Source organism: Brienomyrus brachyistius, chromosome 14 (genome assembly GCF_023856365.1).
Source record: "Brienomyrus brachyistius isolate T26 chromosome 14, BBRACH_0.4, whole genome shotgun sequence".
Lineage (NCBI taxonomy): Eukaryota > Metazoa > Chordata > Actinopteri > Osteoglossiformes > Mormyridae > Brienomyrus > Brienomyrus brachyistius.
This window is the reverse complement of record NC_064546.1, coordinates 12332522-12348369: the sequence shown is the minus strand read 5'-3', so window position 1 is coordinate 12348369 and position 15848 is coordinate 12332522. Positions and strand designations below refer to the sequence as shown.

Sequence of the window (15848 nt, the reverse complement as noted above, 5' to 3'; positions counted from 1 at the left end):
CGAATGTACAGACACACTCCAAAGACTCGAAAACCCGTTGCTCGGTGTCTCCCACCTCCTCACTTTTACCAATTATTTTTCCGCTTTGAGAAAGGGCTTAACACTGAGTGCTCACTCTCTGTGACTATACTGCCTGCAGGATTTCTCCATCTGGGAAGCGGCACACAACCTTCCACTCTTCTCTTCATTATTGACATTTTATTAGTGATAAATGTTTCTGCGGCAGGCTCTTGTTTTACTTCTTTACGTTTTTGCGATTTACTGCATCGCCGAGCTTTTGCACAGACGTATTTGCATTTCCCAGGTTGTCTGCTTTTTACATGTCAGTGAATTTTGAAAACCATCCAGTTTCCTTCATTATTCCCCCAGATCTTACCGTGATTTCTTCCATTTTAAAATTCCATCCATCCATCCATTTTCCAAACCGCTTATCCTACTGAGTCACGGGGGGGTCCGGAGCCTATCCCGGAAGCAATGGGCACGAGGCAGGGAACAACCCAGGATGGGGGCCAGCCCATTGCAGGGCACACTCACACATCATTCACTCTCACACGCACGCCTACGAGCAATTTAGCAACTCCAATTAGCCTCAGCGTGTTTTTGGACTGTGGGGGGAAACCGGAGTACCCGGAGGAAACCCCACGACCACATGGGGAGAACATGCAAACTCCACACACATGTGACCCAGGCGGAGACTCGAACCCGGGTCCCAGAGGTGTGAGGCAACAGTGCTAACCACTGCAACACCATGCCACCCCCCATTTAAAAATTGTTCAGGATTATTTGAACCTATCTTTTCATGTCATGGAAAAAAATAAAACAAAAATGAAATATCATAAAAAGCCTTTTTCGAAATGACAGGTACAATAAATCCATACAAATATCATGTCAGGAATGTTACATGTTTGGTTGTTAGGTCAGCTGGTTAATTAGTTAGGCCTATATTTGTTTCACACTGTGCTCCGATGTAAGTGTGCCTGTGTGTGTGTGTGCCTGTGTGTGTGTGTTCTATTGCTGTATCACATGAACTGTGCTGAACTTTGTCATGAAATGAGTCATAATTCACACTTTTACAGCTGCTTACAAGTTGAACTCTTGATTAGTCATGACATTCAACTTCCTGCTACGTAGTTGACAAGCATATGAAATATCGCATATCAGTAAGCTTTCTGCTATGGAAAGGCTGTCATATTAAACTATAAGTTCTATTCATTACTACTCTCTGGTACTATTTCATAGGAATTTAGGTTTTCGTCTTTATTTTACATACGATTACTATTATTTCTGTTATTATTTAAAAAAAAAAAAAAACGAAGTATTTTAGTGGTCATTAAACATGCAAAGATTGATTGAGAGGCTAAGAGAACACATCACTGTGGAGCCAGTTATACTACTATATATGATGAGCATCTTCATTTTAAATCCATCCTATCAGCAACTCATCATCACTAAGGTAAGTGCACAACGCGGTCCATTTCAATAGCTAATACCTACTATGAGCACAGACTCTGGTACAAACAAGACCGAATCATTCGCATTGCAGAAAGAAAGGTTCTTTTTTCAGCTAGGATGGAATGTGCTAGAAAGCCATAAATAAAAATGTGCAAAATGAAAATTATGTATTGACTGAATGCAGACGGTTTTACAAAAAAATTTGCAAGACTAATTATTGCACTTGAGGTTTGAACAATGAGGTATGAATCATTGCAAAGCCGCTCTTTAACGTACTATTCGTGTGCAAAATTCACATTCATGCTAAACTCAAGTTAGATACAGTACATAGCTGGCAGTTAGACATATATGTCTTGCAAGGCAATTCTAGAACTCAGATGAGATTTACCCACATAGAGTGCCATGCAATAAATAAAACAGTAAATAAATTGCTTCAGGTGTGTTTTAAATTTCAGTATTTTTACTTAAAAATAAAGAAGAATAATAGTGATAATAATAAACAGTGCGCTGATTTTCCAAACCTTTGTCCAGGACAAGTTCATTTAAGTCTTGAGCCTATCCCAGTCGCTGTAAGGCACATGGAGGGGTTAGGGTTAGGGGTTAGGGTTGGGGTTAAGGTTAGGGTTGGGGTTAGGGGTTAAGGTTAGTGTTAGGTTTAGGGTTAGGAGTTAGGGTATACCATGGACAGAATGTCCACTGCAGGACACATACATGCACACACACTCTGGGAAATTTAGAGACATCAATTGGGCATAAGTCAATACCTGAGTCTGACAGAGAAACTGGAGTTCCATAAGGAAATTCGTTGGACATGGGGATGCAAACTCCACAAATACAGAAAAGAACCGTAATTTAAGCCCCCAAACCTGAAGAGAGACCAAAGGAGCCGCGTGGGCAATAGTGCTTCCCAAAGCACCAAATTAGGACTAATATACATTATTATTAAGCTACTTGGTATGAACAATCTAACAAGAGGAAACAAATAATCTGTACTATTACCCGGTCCCTCACTAGATCTGGGTGGACTAAGACGAAAAGGCTTAAAATTTGCAGGTTGGACATTTTGGTTCTGCCGTACAACAATTGCTCTGTTTGTTGTCATCAGTGGTGTCTCTGTCAATTATTACATTTTATGACATGGAAAGCAAACATATGTGGGTCAGTACAAATGCCTACAGTATTATGCTTTATGCACTCAGTGCAAAATGTTTACAGCATTAAACATTAGGGTGCCTTGTTATAAGTTATAAATTAAGTTTTTTTTTTCCATTATTATCCATTATATATTGGACTGAATAACAACATAAAGTACTTCTGCCATTATACACCGTACATGCATAAAAATGAAAAGAGTTTTTTTTTTTGGCAAGCACATGTATGTTTTGCTACAAAAAACTGAGAGGTGAAATGATGTCTCTGAATTTCCGAAAAAAATGATCTGTGAGGGAATGGGACCCTGTCCTGGGTGTCCGCAGCCTTGTACTGTTAAATACCTGGGAGATGCTGCAGACCCACTGTGATCCTGTGCTGCATGAACAGTAGGGATATAGATCAATGGTTTTGCTGATTTAGTCTTTGACTGAATCAAGAAATATTTTTTACAAGTACATACTGTAGGAGCACAGTGTGAAACATTTCTGTGCAACTTTCTCAGCAATTTTTTTTCTTATGTTATAAAATTATTAATGGAAATATCGAAACATGCCGCATATATTCCCATAACTATTCATTGTGGAAAATAATTGGGTCTGTATTCTAGGTTTGCCAAGAACGGTATGCTGGCACAGAAATCTGCAGGAATCAAGAAAATTACAAGGAAGACAAAGAAATCCAGGAACGTTCTTCCGTCATCCTGCTAATATTCACAGCCACTCTAAGCTTATTCTCCATACCACCGGCTATCTTACTGGGGTCCCGGTCTGACAGAGCTGGCCGAAAGCTCGGCATGCTTTTGCCAAATGCCTTGTCGCTGGTTGGCGGCGGCATATTAATCACTATATCAAAGGTGGAAGGAGTAAATATCTACTGGTCACTTGCTGCAAGCTTCGTCGTGGGGCTTTCAGGGGGTCATGTCTCCATCTTACTTAGTTGCTTCAGCTATTTAGCTGACATCTCTGACTCCAGCAACCGCACCATAAGAATGGGAATTGCAGAGTCCATGATTTTCATAGGTGGGACCCTCGGGGGTCTCCTCAGTGGCTTCCTTCTCCAGAGCTATGATTTTCTAGCAGCTTTTGGGGCTTATTGTGGCTGTCAGATCCTGAGTGCTCTCTATGTGGTTCTGTGGCTACGCAACCCCAAGCCTCCTAATACAAACGTATGCCTGCCAGAAGCGTCCTCGGGAGCAGAATCCAATAGCGATGCTCAAGTCAGACATTCCATCCTGATGTATGCGAAGCGGACCTTCAGGGCAGTGATGAAAAAGAGGCCGGGCCAGGAAAAACAAAAGCTGTATTTGCTCATCCTCTGCCTGTTTCTGAACAACACTATCGCTATGGGTAAGTCAGTGAGGAGATTCTTAACTATTGTTTTCATTGTAAAATGGGATATACTGGCCTTGTCTAATGAAACTGCATTTAGTAATTAGGATTTATCTGTATAATACTTCTCTGCTAACTTTGTGACAATTGTAGCAAATTTGTTTATTGCTAAAGGGCTGCATTGTGAAAGCAGTTGCTTTGTTGGTATAAAGTATCGATTTATAATTTTTTTTTATCGTAAAAAAGCTACATTTTGGCTTTGCAAGCTTATTGCCTAATACAATATATATTTTTATTATTAAATAGGGGATCAAGCCATTCTGCTCCTCTTTTTGATGTATGAACCTAGAGATTTCACAACAGAGCTCTACGGTGTGTTCAACTCCGCAAGAATGATTATATCAGTAAGTGACCCATTATCACCTCTGAAACTTAAGAACTTAGGAACGTTAAAAGAAAACATTTTAAGAATCTGTATTTGCATTTAGATCAAAACTTAAACAGTGGCATGATCCATACCAGAAAATTAACATATACATATAAATCAGTATATCATCATATGCACACTAAATTTTTGAGTGAAGCACTGTATTATATATAACCTACAATTAAATATTTTATTTACGTATTTAAAAAATTTACCTTTGGTAATTTTTTTTCACATTTGGTGGATAATGATTAATGTTTTATTCAGAAACTTCTCTCCTATAAAGTTGACAGATATCTGAATTAAAAGGAAAAGTTGAGCAGCAAACCCGTGTATTTGGACATTAAATATTAAATTAAATTCATTAGCTGTCCTCTTGAGTTAATGCACTCGCTGATATCAACTAGCTCTATAAATATGTAATAAGTACTCTTTCAGTACATGACAGCAATTACAGCAAGCTTTGCCGGTTTGGCTCCTTTTATTGGTTTAAATATAAAGGTGTTAATTTAAAACAAGCTGATTTTTCTGAGGGCGGAGACCATTTATTTTTAAGATTGAATTTAAAGTATGATAATAAATTGTGACATAATAGTCTTGTCTTCTAATTAAGCTGATATGATTTTATGCTGATTGTGATTATAATATGTCTTTATGAATTAATTTGCTTGTCTGTTCAGCATGTACTGTACTTGTTTGCTTGTTTATCTATCTATCTATCTATCTATCTATCTATCTATCTATCTATCTATCTATCTATCTATCTATCTATCTATCTATCTATCTATTTTTAATTATTCAGAGTATGGTCTACATTTTCTCACTTTCTACAAACCATGGTGTCATGCCCGGCTCGTCCGGTCCTCGTGTGTGTGCCACGCCCCCTGCTTACCCACGTGTACTTCCCTGATCGTCTCCTGCTGTGTCTGATTACTTAGATTAGTCTTGTCCTGTTTTAAGTCCTGGTCTTACCTGTGGTCCTGGTCCGTCATTGATGTTAGTTGGCGTTCGATGTTTCCCTCTCCCAGTCCCTTGATTAAACCCCTAGTTTTGCCCCGTATTTGCCTGTCTGCCTGCTCCTTTCACGCCTGCCCGCACGATCACCGCTTCCCGCGAACGGGATCGTAACACATGGCACTTGCATCAAATAAATTAGTAATTTAATTTAAAGGAATGCATTAAGAATAAATACAATGGAACACTTTAAGGCTCCTGCTCCGCCCCTGCAGGGCTTGGGTACAATTACACATAGCATTGGTTAGAGGGGGTTAAAGTGATATTTTGTCAGGGGGCCCACAATTTCTAGGTACCCCTCTGTCTGCACTACTAGAAATATATAAGAGGAAAAAACTTATTTATACCAAACCAGCATTTACAATCCCCCACATAATGCATAATACACACCACAGCCATGTGTATTATGCCTTATGGATGCATGAAATGCTCTATAGATACATTTATAATGCATTATAACTGTCAGTATAAGCATTAGGAATGTTTTTTAACTGCTTTATAAAGGCATCTGTAGTGCATTATGAATGAGAGCTTCATAAAGCATTCATAATGCATAATAAACATGACTGTGATGTGTTATGGCTTTTTAGAAACATTTCTAATCATGTTTATAAATGTATTATTATTTGTTATAAATGCATATAAAACATGGCCTTAAGTAAAGTGTTACCATTTTATTTATTATTATTATTATTATTATTATTATTATTATTATTATTATTGCTACTATTATTTATTAATTAGCTTACTTTGTTATTCGCCCAAATTCAGCACCCAAGGAAAAGATGTCAGAATAGAGACTTCGATATCTGCTGTTCTGCTTTTTTGTTTCTTTCCAGGATGTCAGTATGTGACGTAATAATCCTATAAACATACCTGCGCATTTGTTTTTATGTTTCGTGGTGATGCTTTGCAAATAATGTGCGGAGTGAATTGGCGCGTAATTAAAGTAGGCCCTCGGCAAATTATTAAAAGCCACAGACTTCACTGAGTTGATTGAAGTTAAAAACATAATGTGCTGACCTTTTCAGGGAAATGTTTATGCATTCTGATTATTCTTTCTGCTACAAATTGGGGGGGGGGGGGAGGGTTGATGACTCTAGTGGCTCATCACCCAGAGCTGCGGGGATAATTAAATCAAACCTGTCAGCACAAACATAAGGGAAAAATGAGTCACAGTGCCCTGAGAGTTATAATTTTTTTCTTTTTTTTTTTTTTTTTTTGGGGGGGGGGGGGGGAACCTCATTTGGCTACATTCACTGTCATGCATTCACTCACAAACTTAATTTAAAACTTCTACACACCATGTATTATGAATTAGAAACTTCATTATCTAACAATGCATTTAAACTTGAGCTGTCTAACCAATGACACCAGACTTGTCTGAATCATAGCTGCAGTTTAAAGGAAACATTCGGTTGTAATTGTGTTTCTTTTTTGTTCTCTAACTTTTTCCCCTTTGGTCGGCATCCGAAATATTTATCCATACTCGATCAGCCGCAACGCAAGGTCCTCTCTGGCACCTACTGCTTCCACCAGCCTACGTTGGTGATGAGTAAGGGGCACATTACTACATTGGTGATGAGTAAGGGGCACATTACTACATTGGTGATGAGTAAGGGGGGCATTGCTACGTTGGTGATGAGTAAGGGGCACATTGCTACATTGGTGATAAGTAAGGGGCACATTGCTGTGTTGGTGATGAGTAAAGGGCACATTGTTATGTGGGTGATGAGTAAGGGGCACATTGCTACGTTGGTGATGAGTAAGGGGCACATTGCTATGTTGGTGATGAGTAAGGGGCACATTGTTATGTGGGTGATGAGTAAGGGGCACATTGCTGGTCATATGCCATCTCTGTGGGGACAGTAAAGAGCACTGGCTGGCAGTAGCCGAAGGAGCACTTATCTCACAGTCACTCACAATGTCCCAAGGGCACCGCAGCCGTATGACTTAAACTGGCCAACTTAAACCCATTTTACTGAGGTGAAACTATGATCTAGGGTCTAGGATTTAGCCAGTTCCCTGGGTGAATGTTTAATTTTTTTAAGGTCACCCTAGATATTTTTGCTTAATTTGAGTTTAGTTAACTTTTTTTTTTTTTTTTTTTTAGAACATAAAATAAAATATTTTATTTCACTTCTCTACTATGTTTATCAACTTGCCAGTGACACCATGGGGTCTGAATGGCTGCAATTCATTAATTCATTAGCTACAAAGAAAACTTTAAAAAAAAAAAAAAAACTAATAGAAAACCAGGAATCTGCAAAAGACCAACTAATTGGTCCCAGATTGAGCTCATCCAGCTGTAGTAATGTATCTTTTTTTCTCCACAGGGCATTTTTCTTATGTGCATATTCCCATGGCTCTTACGCTGTATAGGAGAAATGACTCTGGCCAAAATTAGTATATTTTTTCGTGGAGCCTCATATGCTCTTCTAGCTTTTTCAACAAATGCATGGATGGTGTTTCTAGGTAAGACCATATTAAACTCAAGTGCATTTTCTCAAGCATGAGAAAACATAAAAATGTATTGAATTTTATATATATATGGAAGCGTTACAGGGGGCATTACATACCGTGTACCAGTATGACAAGATTAAAAGGTTATCGTTAAACATAACGATGACATTGTCCTGCAGTATGACACAAGCTTAAAATGCCAATAGCCAGTTCTTATTTACTGGGCATTTGAAAGTCATTATGTCATATTGTGTGACTCAGATTATGACTGGAGTTCCTGAACATTATGCCATCATAACTACTAAAGAGGAAAAGTGAATTAACATCGTGACCTTTCTAACCCTTTGGTGTACTTGTCTATAATACAACATGATGGCCTTAAACAAGTGTTTTAACCATCATTATCATATGAAGCAACTTTATGGGCAACACAAAACAAACACTCAATATGGATACAATAAAAATACATTAAAATAAATTAAATACATTAGAAAATACATTAGAATTAACTTGCTGAATCTCCATCCTACATGACTCAGGAACATTGCAAACTTGAGGATGGTGTTGGAGCTGTACGCCGCAGTACGTTATGAATCAGGAAGGTGAACAGGAGTGGCCTGAGTACATAGTCCTGGGGGTGTAGGTGCTCGGTGTGCTGATGTTGAAGGTGACATCCCCAGTGTGCACCTACATTGTAGACAATGTCCCTATGAGCTTCTGGGGGGGTGATGGTATTGAAGACTGAACTGAAGTCACTGAACGGCATTCTTACACTAGTGTCCTTTTGAGATGGGAAGGAAGCCAGATGGAGGGCAGAGGATGTGGCATCCTCAGTGGACCAGTTTGGGCCATAAGCAATTTGGAGGGGATCATGTGATTAGGGGCCACATGACTGGCCTTTCCAGACACTTTATAATGACAGGTGCGAGTGCTACGGAGGCAGCAGGCAGCGGAAGAACACTGAAGAAAACAATACATAAAATATAGAAAATACAGAAAAGGTTTTAAAAGATAACATGGTGGCATCTAGAGTAATCAACACCTGCATTCTGCCGTATTATACGTCTGCAATTATAAAGGTCAGCATGACAGTTACTCAATGTCATCTTCTCCATTGCAATGCTGATGCGCCGTGTCATGGATAAATAAACACACGGATGGGGAGGCAAGGCAATGATCAGACTGCATGTTAGAACATTATCAGTCTGCCTTCTTCACTTGTACTAGTCCTGGTTCTGGTTTCACAGGACATAAGTTAAATTATAACCAGGCAGAAATAAGAATACAATTACCTAATTAAATAGAATTTCATTAAATGATAATACAAATGTCAAATCATTATTAGTATTGTTGTTGTTGTATTCAATAGTGTCAAATGTATATGCAAACAATCTGAATTTTGTTCGGTTCTCTGTGTTGTTCGCAAACAAACCTTCTGTGAGCGTCAGCACCCCGGGATGACATTTCGTTTCATCTCATTGTCCCAGTGGCAGTAGTGGGGGCTCCGAGTGGAATCCCTCAGGCTGTGATTCGCTCCAAGTGCTCCGCTGTTGTTGGACCAGATGAACAGGGTGAGTTTCCGTGCCGCAAATCCCAAAGCGTTGCCTTTTCCAGGAACTTTTATTAGTTGTTTTCAGCGCCAATGTAATGCACAATAGTAAAACTGAAAAGCACCTACGGGAGGAAAGCCAGTCAATTGAAAACCTTTCCTAAAAACTCCCCACTGTTTGCAGCAACTGTCCAATACATCAATGTACCACTAGCACACCTAGTCTGGCTAATCGGTATTTGATTAAGTTATTTAAGTAATTAAGTTAATTAATTAGGTGGTGGTGAAATTTAACAAATACATGGAATGACTGAGGTGCTCCTAAGGAGAAATTTGGTACCAAAGCGTCGTACATTTAGCTACCCAACAAGATACCAGTAACTTTTTGGAAAGCAGGAGAAATTCTTACTTTTAACGTGTAACTGTTAATTTGCATATGTCCGACTATTAAATTGTGTCTTTTTCTGAGGAAATACACTAACCTCACAGATAAATAGCCTTAAACAAGTTCTTTGCACAGTACTGTGCATTTATTCAGTCTTTGTCTGAGAATATTTGAACTCCGCAATATTTGCTGACTGGGCACCTTTGACATTTCTTTCTGTTGACTGGTTCACTCCTAGAACGTTGTGACTGAGTGTTTTGTCCACGGTAGGAGGTTCCTCACTTCGTGTTGGTCAGATTCTCCGTTAGACAATTCAGAATGACCCCTGTCGTCCCCACTGTTTCACTGTCCTCTCCCATTGATCAGCTGGTATCCCAGGTTAATAATCTCAGTTAAACTCGTTGTTAATAAGATTCTAACTCATATACGAGATCAAACTTCAAAACTTCCAGTTACTCTTTACCGTACTCGACTTCTACTTCCATTATATTTGTCATATTATATATCAGGGGCTCTCAAAGTCCGGAGTGTTATCTTGACACGGACCAAATCACATGTTAATCCAGACCCAGCTGATAATGCATTTTATGAATTAAAATAGTTAATGTAAAAAGGCTCAACATAGATGGAAATACAAACATACAATGTAGCACCACGAAACCGCACACACATAATTAGTTATAATCCCCTCCCCCATGACAGAAAATTGAAATGATCAGTGATCAGTTCCCATTATTGTTATATATTGATGTCTATATTGAAAGTCATTTGTTCATTCATTAAAGTTTATGGAATTCTGTTTGGTTAATCTGATGTGGATCTATGAGCCCTGTTATATACAGATTTGGGTAAAACAGGTCTAGAGCATAAAAGTCCAGACCGGGATTTTGTTTCAACCAACTAGTTTAATATCTGGTACTGTGACTCTTTATGCTCAACTGGTTGGTTCAAACAAAATCCTGGTCTGGACTTTTACTCCCTGGACCTGTATTACCCAAATCTGGTAATGTAGCATATGCATGTTTGAACTCATTTTAATTTTCTTCAAAGGTGCGATGTTTTCCTTCAGCGCCTCAGTGGAAGCATCATGCATCCTCATCGGAGCGGTGATATTCAATGGTCTATATTCTTTGACGCTGACATCTTTTCCGGGGATGTCCTTCATCGTTATGGCGGTGTTTTGCTTCATCATGTTAATCTTCCTACAGTACGTTACTACATTTAGTTATATTTTGCTATCATTCTTTTCTACATGCAGTCCTGGGCAAAAAATTAAATAAAACATCAAAATTGCTAAGCATTAAGCTTTTAATGGTCTCACCAGCGAACAACTGATCAGGGGCACGTTTCCTGCGAGCTTATTAACACTATGTCAGTACAGTAAGTTCTACCTTAAGTTATTTCTTAACACTCTGACATGTTTCCTGAAACGTTCTTAGTTAAGTATATCTCCCGTGAGATATTCTTTTGTAAGGTTGGTCAGTGCCTCTCTAAGCTATGGGTGCACTTGCAGACAACTTTTTACAGGAAGAAAAAATCAAAAATGTTAAATGGCTTTAGTTGAAAAATGTTTACTGCTTAGTTTGTGTTTAAAATAGGACCAAATTTTCTCTGTAGGGTCCAAATCTGGACTCTGACCAGGCAACTTTGCATTTTGCCCTTTTTTTATACCTGCTGCACATATACAATGTAGAAAATATCATAAAAGTGCACGAATTTCTGTGATGATGGGTATTAATTTAATCAACGGCCCTTTAACAACATTCTTGTTCATAGTCAAATTATATTTAATGATGCAAAAGATTACCTACTTTCACATTTTTTAGAATGCTCTTGAATGCTGTTAGATTATATAACATGAGTATGAACGACACTTAAATTAAAATTATCTCATCATGGTTAATAAACCTACTTGACTATATAAACTGCAGGACATAAATCATAAAACATATCATTTTAAAATTTAACATAATTATTTAAATATAATTAAATATATTAAATGCTCATTTTCTGTTTCTGCATTTAAAAAGAAGTCTGATAAGAAGTCTAATACCTCACTTTTCTGGATATTCTTCATCATTTTAAAGACATTTGTTAAATATTTACTTTTGCGTAATTTAATTTCAGAATTTATCCAACAAAGCTGCCCATTTTGGTAGATTAGCAAATACATTTCATAATAATTTATAATAACAATAATAAAATGGCAGCATATTAATTTCATTTTAGATGGCATACCTGTTCATTGAAGATATGTTTATTGTGGATTTTATGTGTTATTTATTCATAAAAGATAAATGAATTATTTGGTATACAGATGGGTACGTATATTTTATGCTCCATGCATAGTTCATCTACATCATTAATTTTAAAAAGTAGGCCCCCCATTGTCTCTCATCCATTATTTTAAATGAAACTTTTTCACCTGTTTAGTCATTTTTGTCTGATTTCCTTTATATATAAACAGGCACATTAAAACAATTGAAGTAGGTATTTCTTCAACTCAAAAACAACTAAAGCTTTGAGTTGATGTCAGTTTATTTTCTGGTTATTTTCAAATTATTGTTGAAAAGAAATTTCCTCAAAGCATGGTACTCATTTCATTTAACTGTGCTTAGCAAAGAGGCATCTGTTACATATATTTAAAATGCTATGTTTACACTCTTATTTTTTCGTTCAAAGAGGCAGAATCAACATTGTTTAACTTTTTTAAAGCGCGTCCTTCTTCTTTAGAGACTCAAAATCATGTTTGTAATAGAATGAGTTTTTCTCATCTTCCTATAACAAATGAACCTGAATATATTTTTGTCTTCAAATATCACACAGTGAATAAAAAGTGACAGCTCTGCAAACTAAAAGGCATTTAAGCGAAAGTTCCTTGTGTTTAAAACTATTCCCCCAATGCTTGTGTTTGCTACATAGTATTATCTAGTGGAAAATAGCCTTATTGCTCAATTAAATCCTTGAAGTGGCTGTAAACCAAGTCCACTATTGGCTGTTTTTATGACATAAATGGGGCACAGCAACTATAATACACCGACAATCTATCAAACGTGAAGTGCTCCATGTTAATGAACTGGTGACAGAAAGCTACTGTTATAATGTTAATGCTGTTAAATAGTTTGACTAAACTACGAACTTACTTTCCCCAGTTTTCCTGTTGTTCTTTGACGTTTCTGCATGATTAGCTCAGAATACAAGATTTTTCCTTCTTTTAATACGTTTTAACAGAATCTGTATTAAGACTTTGCAGACAGTAAATTTCATATATACAGATTTTGACCTACTTGTAATGTCTTCACCTTAATCCAAATGACTGACTTGCTACATTATTGACACCGACCAACTTATTTTGGGAATTTGTTAATCTTGCAAATATCAGTTAGTTCCTTGTCATAGCCAATTTAATAAAATCAGACTAATAGTTATTTACGTAACCAAACAGTCTGTGTTAAAAAGGCTGTCTGCTCCGTCAGTCTGTATGGATCCAAGTTTTAGCTACTGTCCTCAGAGGAAAGCAACTATTCTCAAAGAACTAAGATCTAACTGAAATTTAAGAGAATCAATAAAACATTGTTGTTAATGGCTTACCTAAGGGAATTACAGCATATGTAAATTTAGCATGGCTCATATGAATATTTAATTATTTTGCATATTATAAAAGTAAAATGCCTGGCAGAAACCTAAATTTTTAAATTCCGCATGTGATATTGAGTCAAACATCGAATTTTAAGAAATGTCCCATGGGAGAAAATGTTTTTTTTTTTTTTTTTAACTTTTTATATCACCCTCTAGTGGCGAAGATCTACTGACCAAACAGCATGAAACCCCGGGGATTGTCTGCCAGTGTTAATAATAGGAAATACACCATCCAGAATTACATAAAGGCCAATCTTCTTATCTGGGATGACGTATTTCCCCCTTGGCAGTTAATGGAAGTTTGGTGAACTGATTGTATTGATTCAGACACTGGATTTGTGCGACTTGTTAAATCCATACAAATCCTCTCTGAGAGAGACCTCTTTATTGCTCTGCTTCAAGCCAAAATGAAAATACCAGTCCGATCAATTTTTTTTTCTTTGTCTTATTGCTTAATTTGATATTAATTTATTTGAGTGGCCTACTGCATGACGAAAAACATTTCCAGTTTTCTGAAATGTTTGAGAACAATATATTATTATTATGGCCAGTAATAATAATAAGAAGATAGATAGATAGATAGATAGATAGATAGATAGATAGATAGATAGATAGATAGATAGATAGAATAAATGCATGATTTTTCTTCCTTAGTATAGTCTATTATTATTGTTGTTGTTGTTGTTGCCTAAAGATGGGGAAGCTGGATAATGAAAATTAAACATTTATGACTTTGGAATGATGCCGTTTGACTTTGAATGGAGATTAAACTGAAATAAGTCACTTTTATCTTTAAAATACCAATTTAATATACAGTATGTCCTTGCTTGCCCATCTGCTAGAACAGAACGTGTGGCCCATCTGTTCACAATGTTACAAAAAAGCAAGACTTGCTCAGAGTATAATTGAGCAACATACAATAAACAAATAAACAAATTAATAGGAAATGAGTTAAAACCCATGCAAGAATTCCAAGAATATTTGGCTGCTGGGATCACAATTAATATACTGTGTCCAAAATGACTGCTCTGAGGTTCCATCGTTAATAATCAGTTTAGCTGGCTTCGGTTATGTCCTTGTCACAAATATAGCTGAGGTTTGATGAGATTACCTTCAGCTCTCCTGCTGGGTGTGGCACTGAAACATTCAGTAAGTCCTAAAGCTGTCAGGGTATGTACTGTCTGACCCCGCCCTGTGTGACGTTTGGCCAGCAGGCGTTGTTGGCCATTCCGCCTTTCCCCCTCTCTGTCGTTTAGTCCGTTCGTTTCCTATGTGTTCACACCCTGTGTGGCTAGCAGGTGCTGCTGGTCAGCCTGTTCCCTCAGTCTTAGTTCCAAGTCCCTAGTGTGTTTTCCCTGTTCCCTGGACTGCTGTTAGCTGAGTGGGTTGCGTGTGTAGCCCGCAGTCTGTTCACTCTCTGCTTGTGGGTTTGAGGGTCATTTCTTATTTTGTATTTGTTGGTTTTCTGTTATTTCCTAGTGTTTATTAGTAGTTTTTTCTTTCCTGTTTGCAGTTTTCTCTGCTTGTGTCCTGTTCTCGATTTTGCTTTTTCTTGTACGTGTTCCTAGTGATGTCACCCCTAAGCCCTTAGTCATTAGTTAGTTCCCTAGTTCTGTGGTTGATGTTATCAGTTACTTTACCTGTTGCCTGTTTTCCCTGTGCCAATATTTAATCGTTCCATCTGCTGCTAGTTGTCCTGTGCCCTCCGTGATTGGTTGACTGTTTGATTCACACCTGCCGCGTGTCAGTCCTCATTATCTGTGTATTTAAGTGCCTGCCTTTGCTCAGTTACCTAGTCAGTTGTTGCATTTGGTGCCTATGTTGTGGCACGTTACGGTGTTCTGTAGTCCAGCTTACATCCCTAGTCCGGCTCCCTGTGTTGTTCAGTTTGTAGTTTCCCCAGTTTGCGTTCAGTTCCTTTAACAAACGCTTTTGTTGTCTTTGAGCCACCGGTGGATCATCACCCTCATTTCTGCGAGCACCGAGCCCCGCATCCATAACAAACGTGTAAAGAAAAAGCACAGCGCACACAATCTGAAGAAATGCAATCAGAATAAATGTTACTGAACACAGCATGACTGCACTGCTTGTAAATCTCCCATGTGTATTTCAGTAACTGTGTCCCTTCTTTCCTAGGTGGGTTAGTGAATTGCCTGCCACTCAGCCCCATTTCATTTCCCAGGACTGAACGGCTGCACAACTTCTCACTTTATTTTTAACGTGGCTTTGGAACAAAACCTACTTATTTGCACAACTCAGAGTGATGTCAATTATTTTTTTCTGTTAATTTAATATGCAAGATTTGCCGCGCATTGGACAAGTGGATGTAGGCAATGGGTGGATGGATACTTGATATCTATCATTGTCCTATGGTGTTCTCTTTATTATGCTCTACATAGATACATTTTATTGTAAAATATGTAAGTAAATGATGAAATT

General features: G+C 37.7%; 1 protein-coding gene across 1 annotated transcript; it reads left to right on the top strand.

The window, feature by feature from the left end:
• The first annotated feature begins 1336 nt into the window (after nucleotides 1-1336).
• On the top strand, nucleotides 1337-15597 carry zgc:174356 (uncharacterized protein LOC100137120 homolog). The gene is made up of 7 exons (XM_048974205.1): nucleotides 1337-1453; nucleotides 3212-3950; nucleotides 4239-4336; nucleotides 7710-7848; nucleotides 9324-9407; nucleotides 10821-10977; nucleotides 15546-15597. The coding sequence occupies exons 1-7, from the start codon at nucleotides 1337-1339 to the stop codon at nucleotides 15595-15597; spliced, it is 1386 nt and encodes a 461-aa protein (XP_048830162.1).
• Nucleotides 15598-15848: the final 251 nt, after the last annotated feature.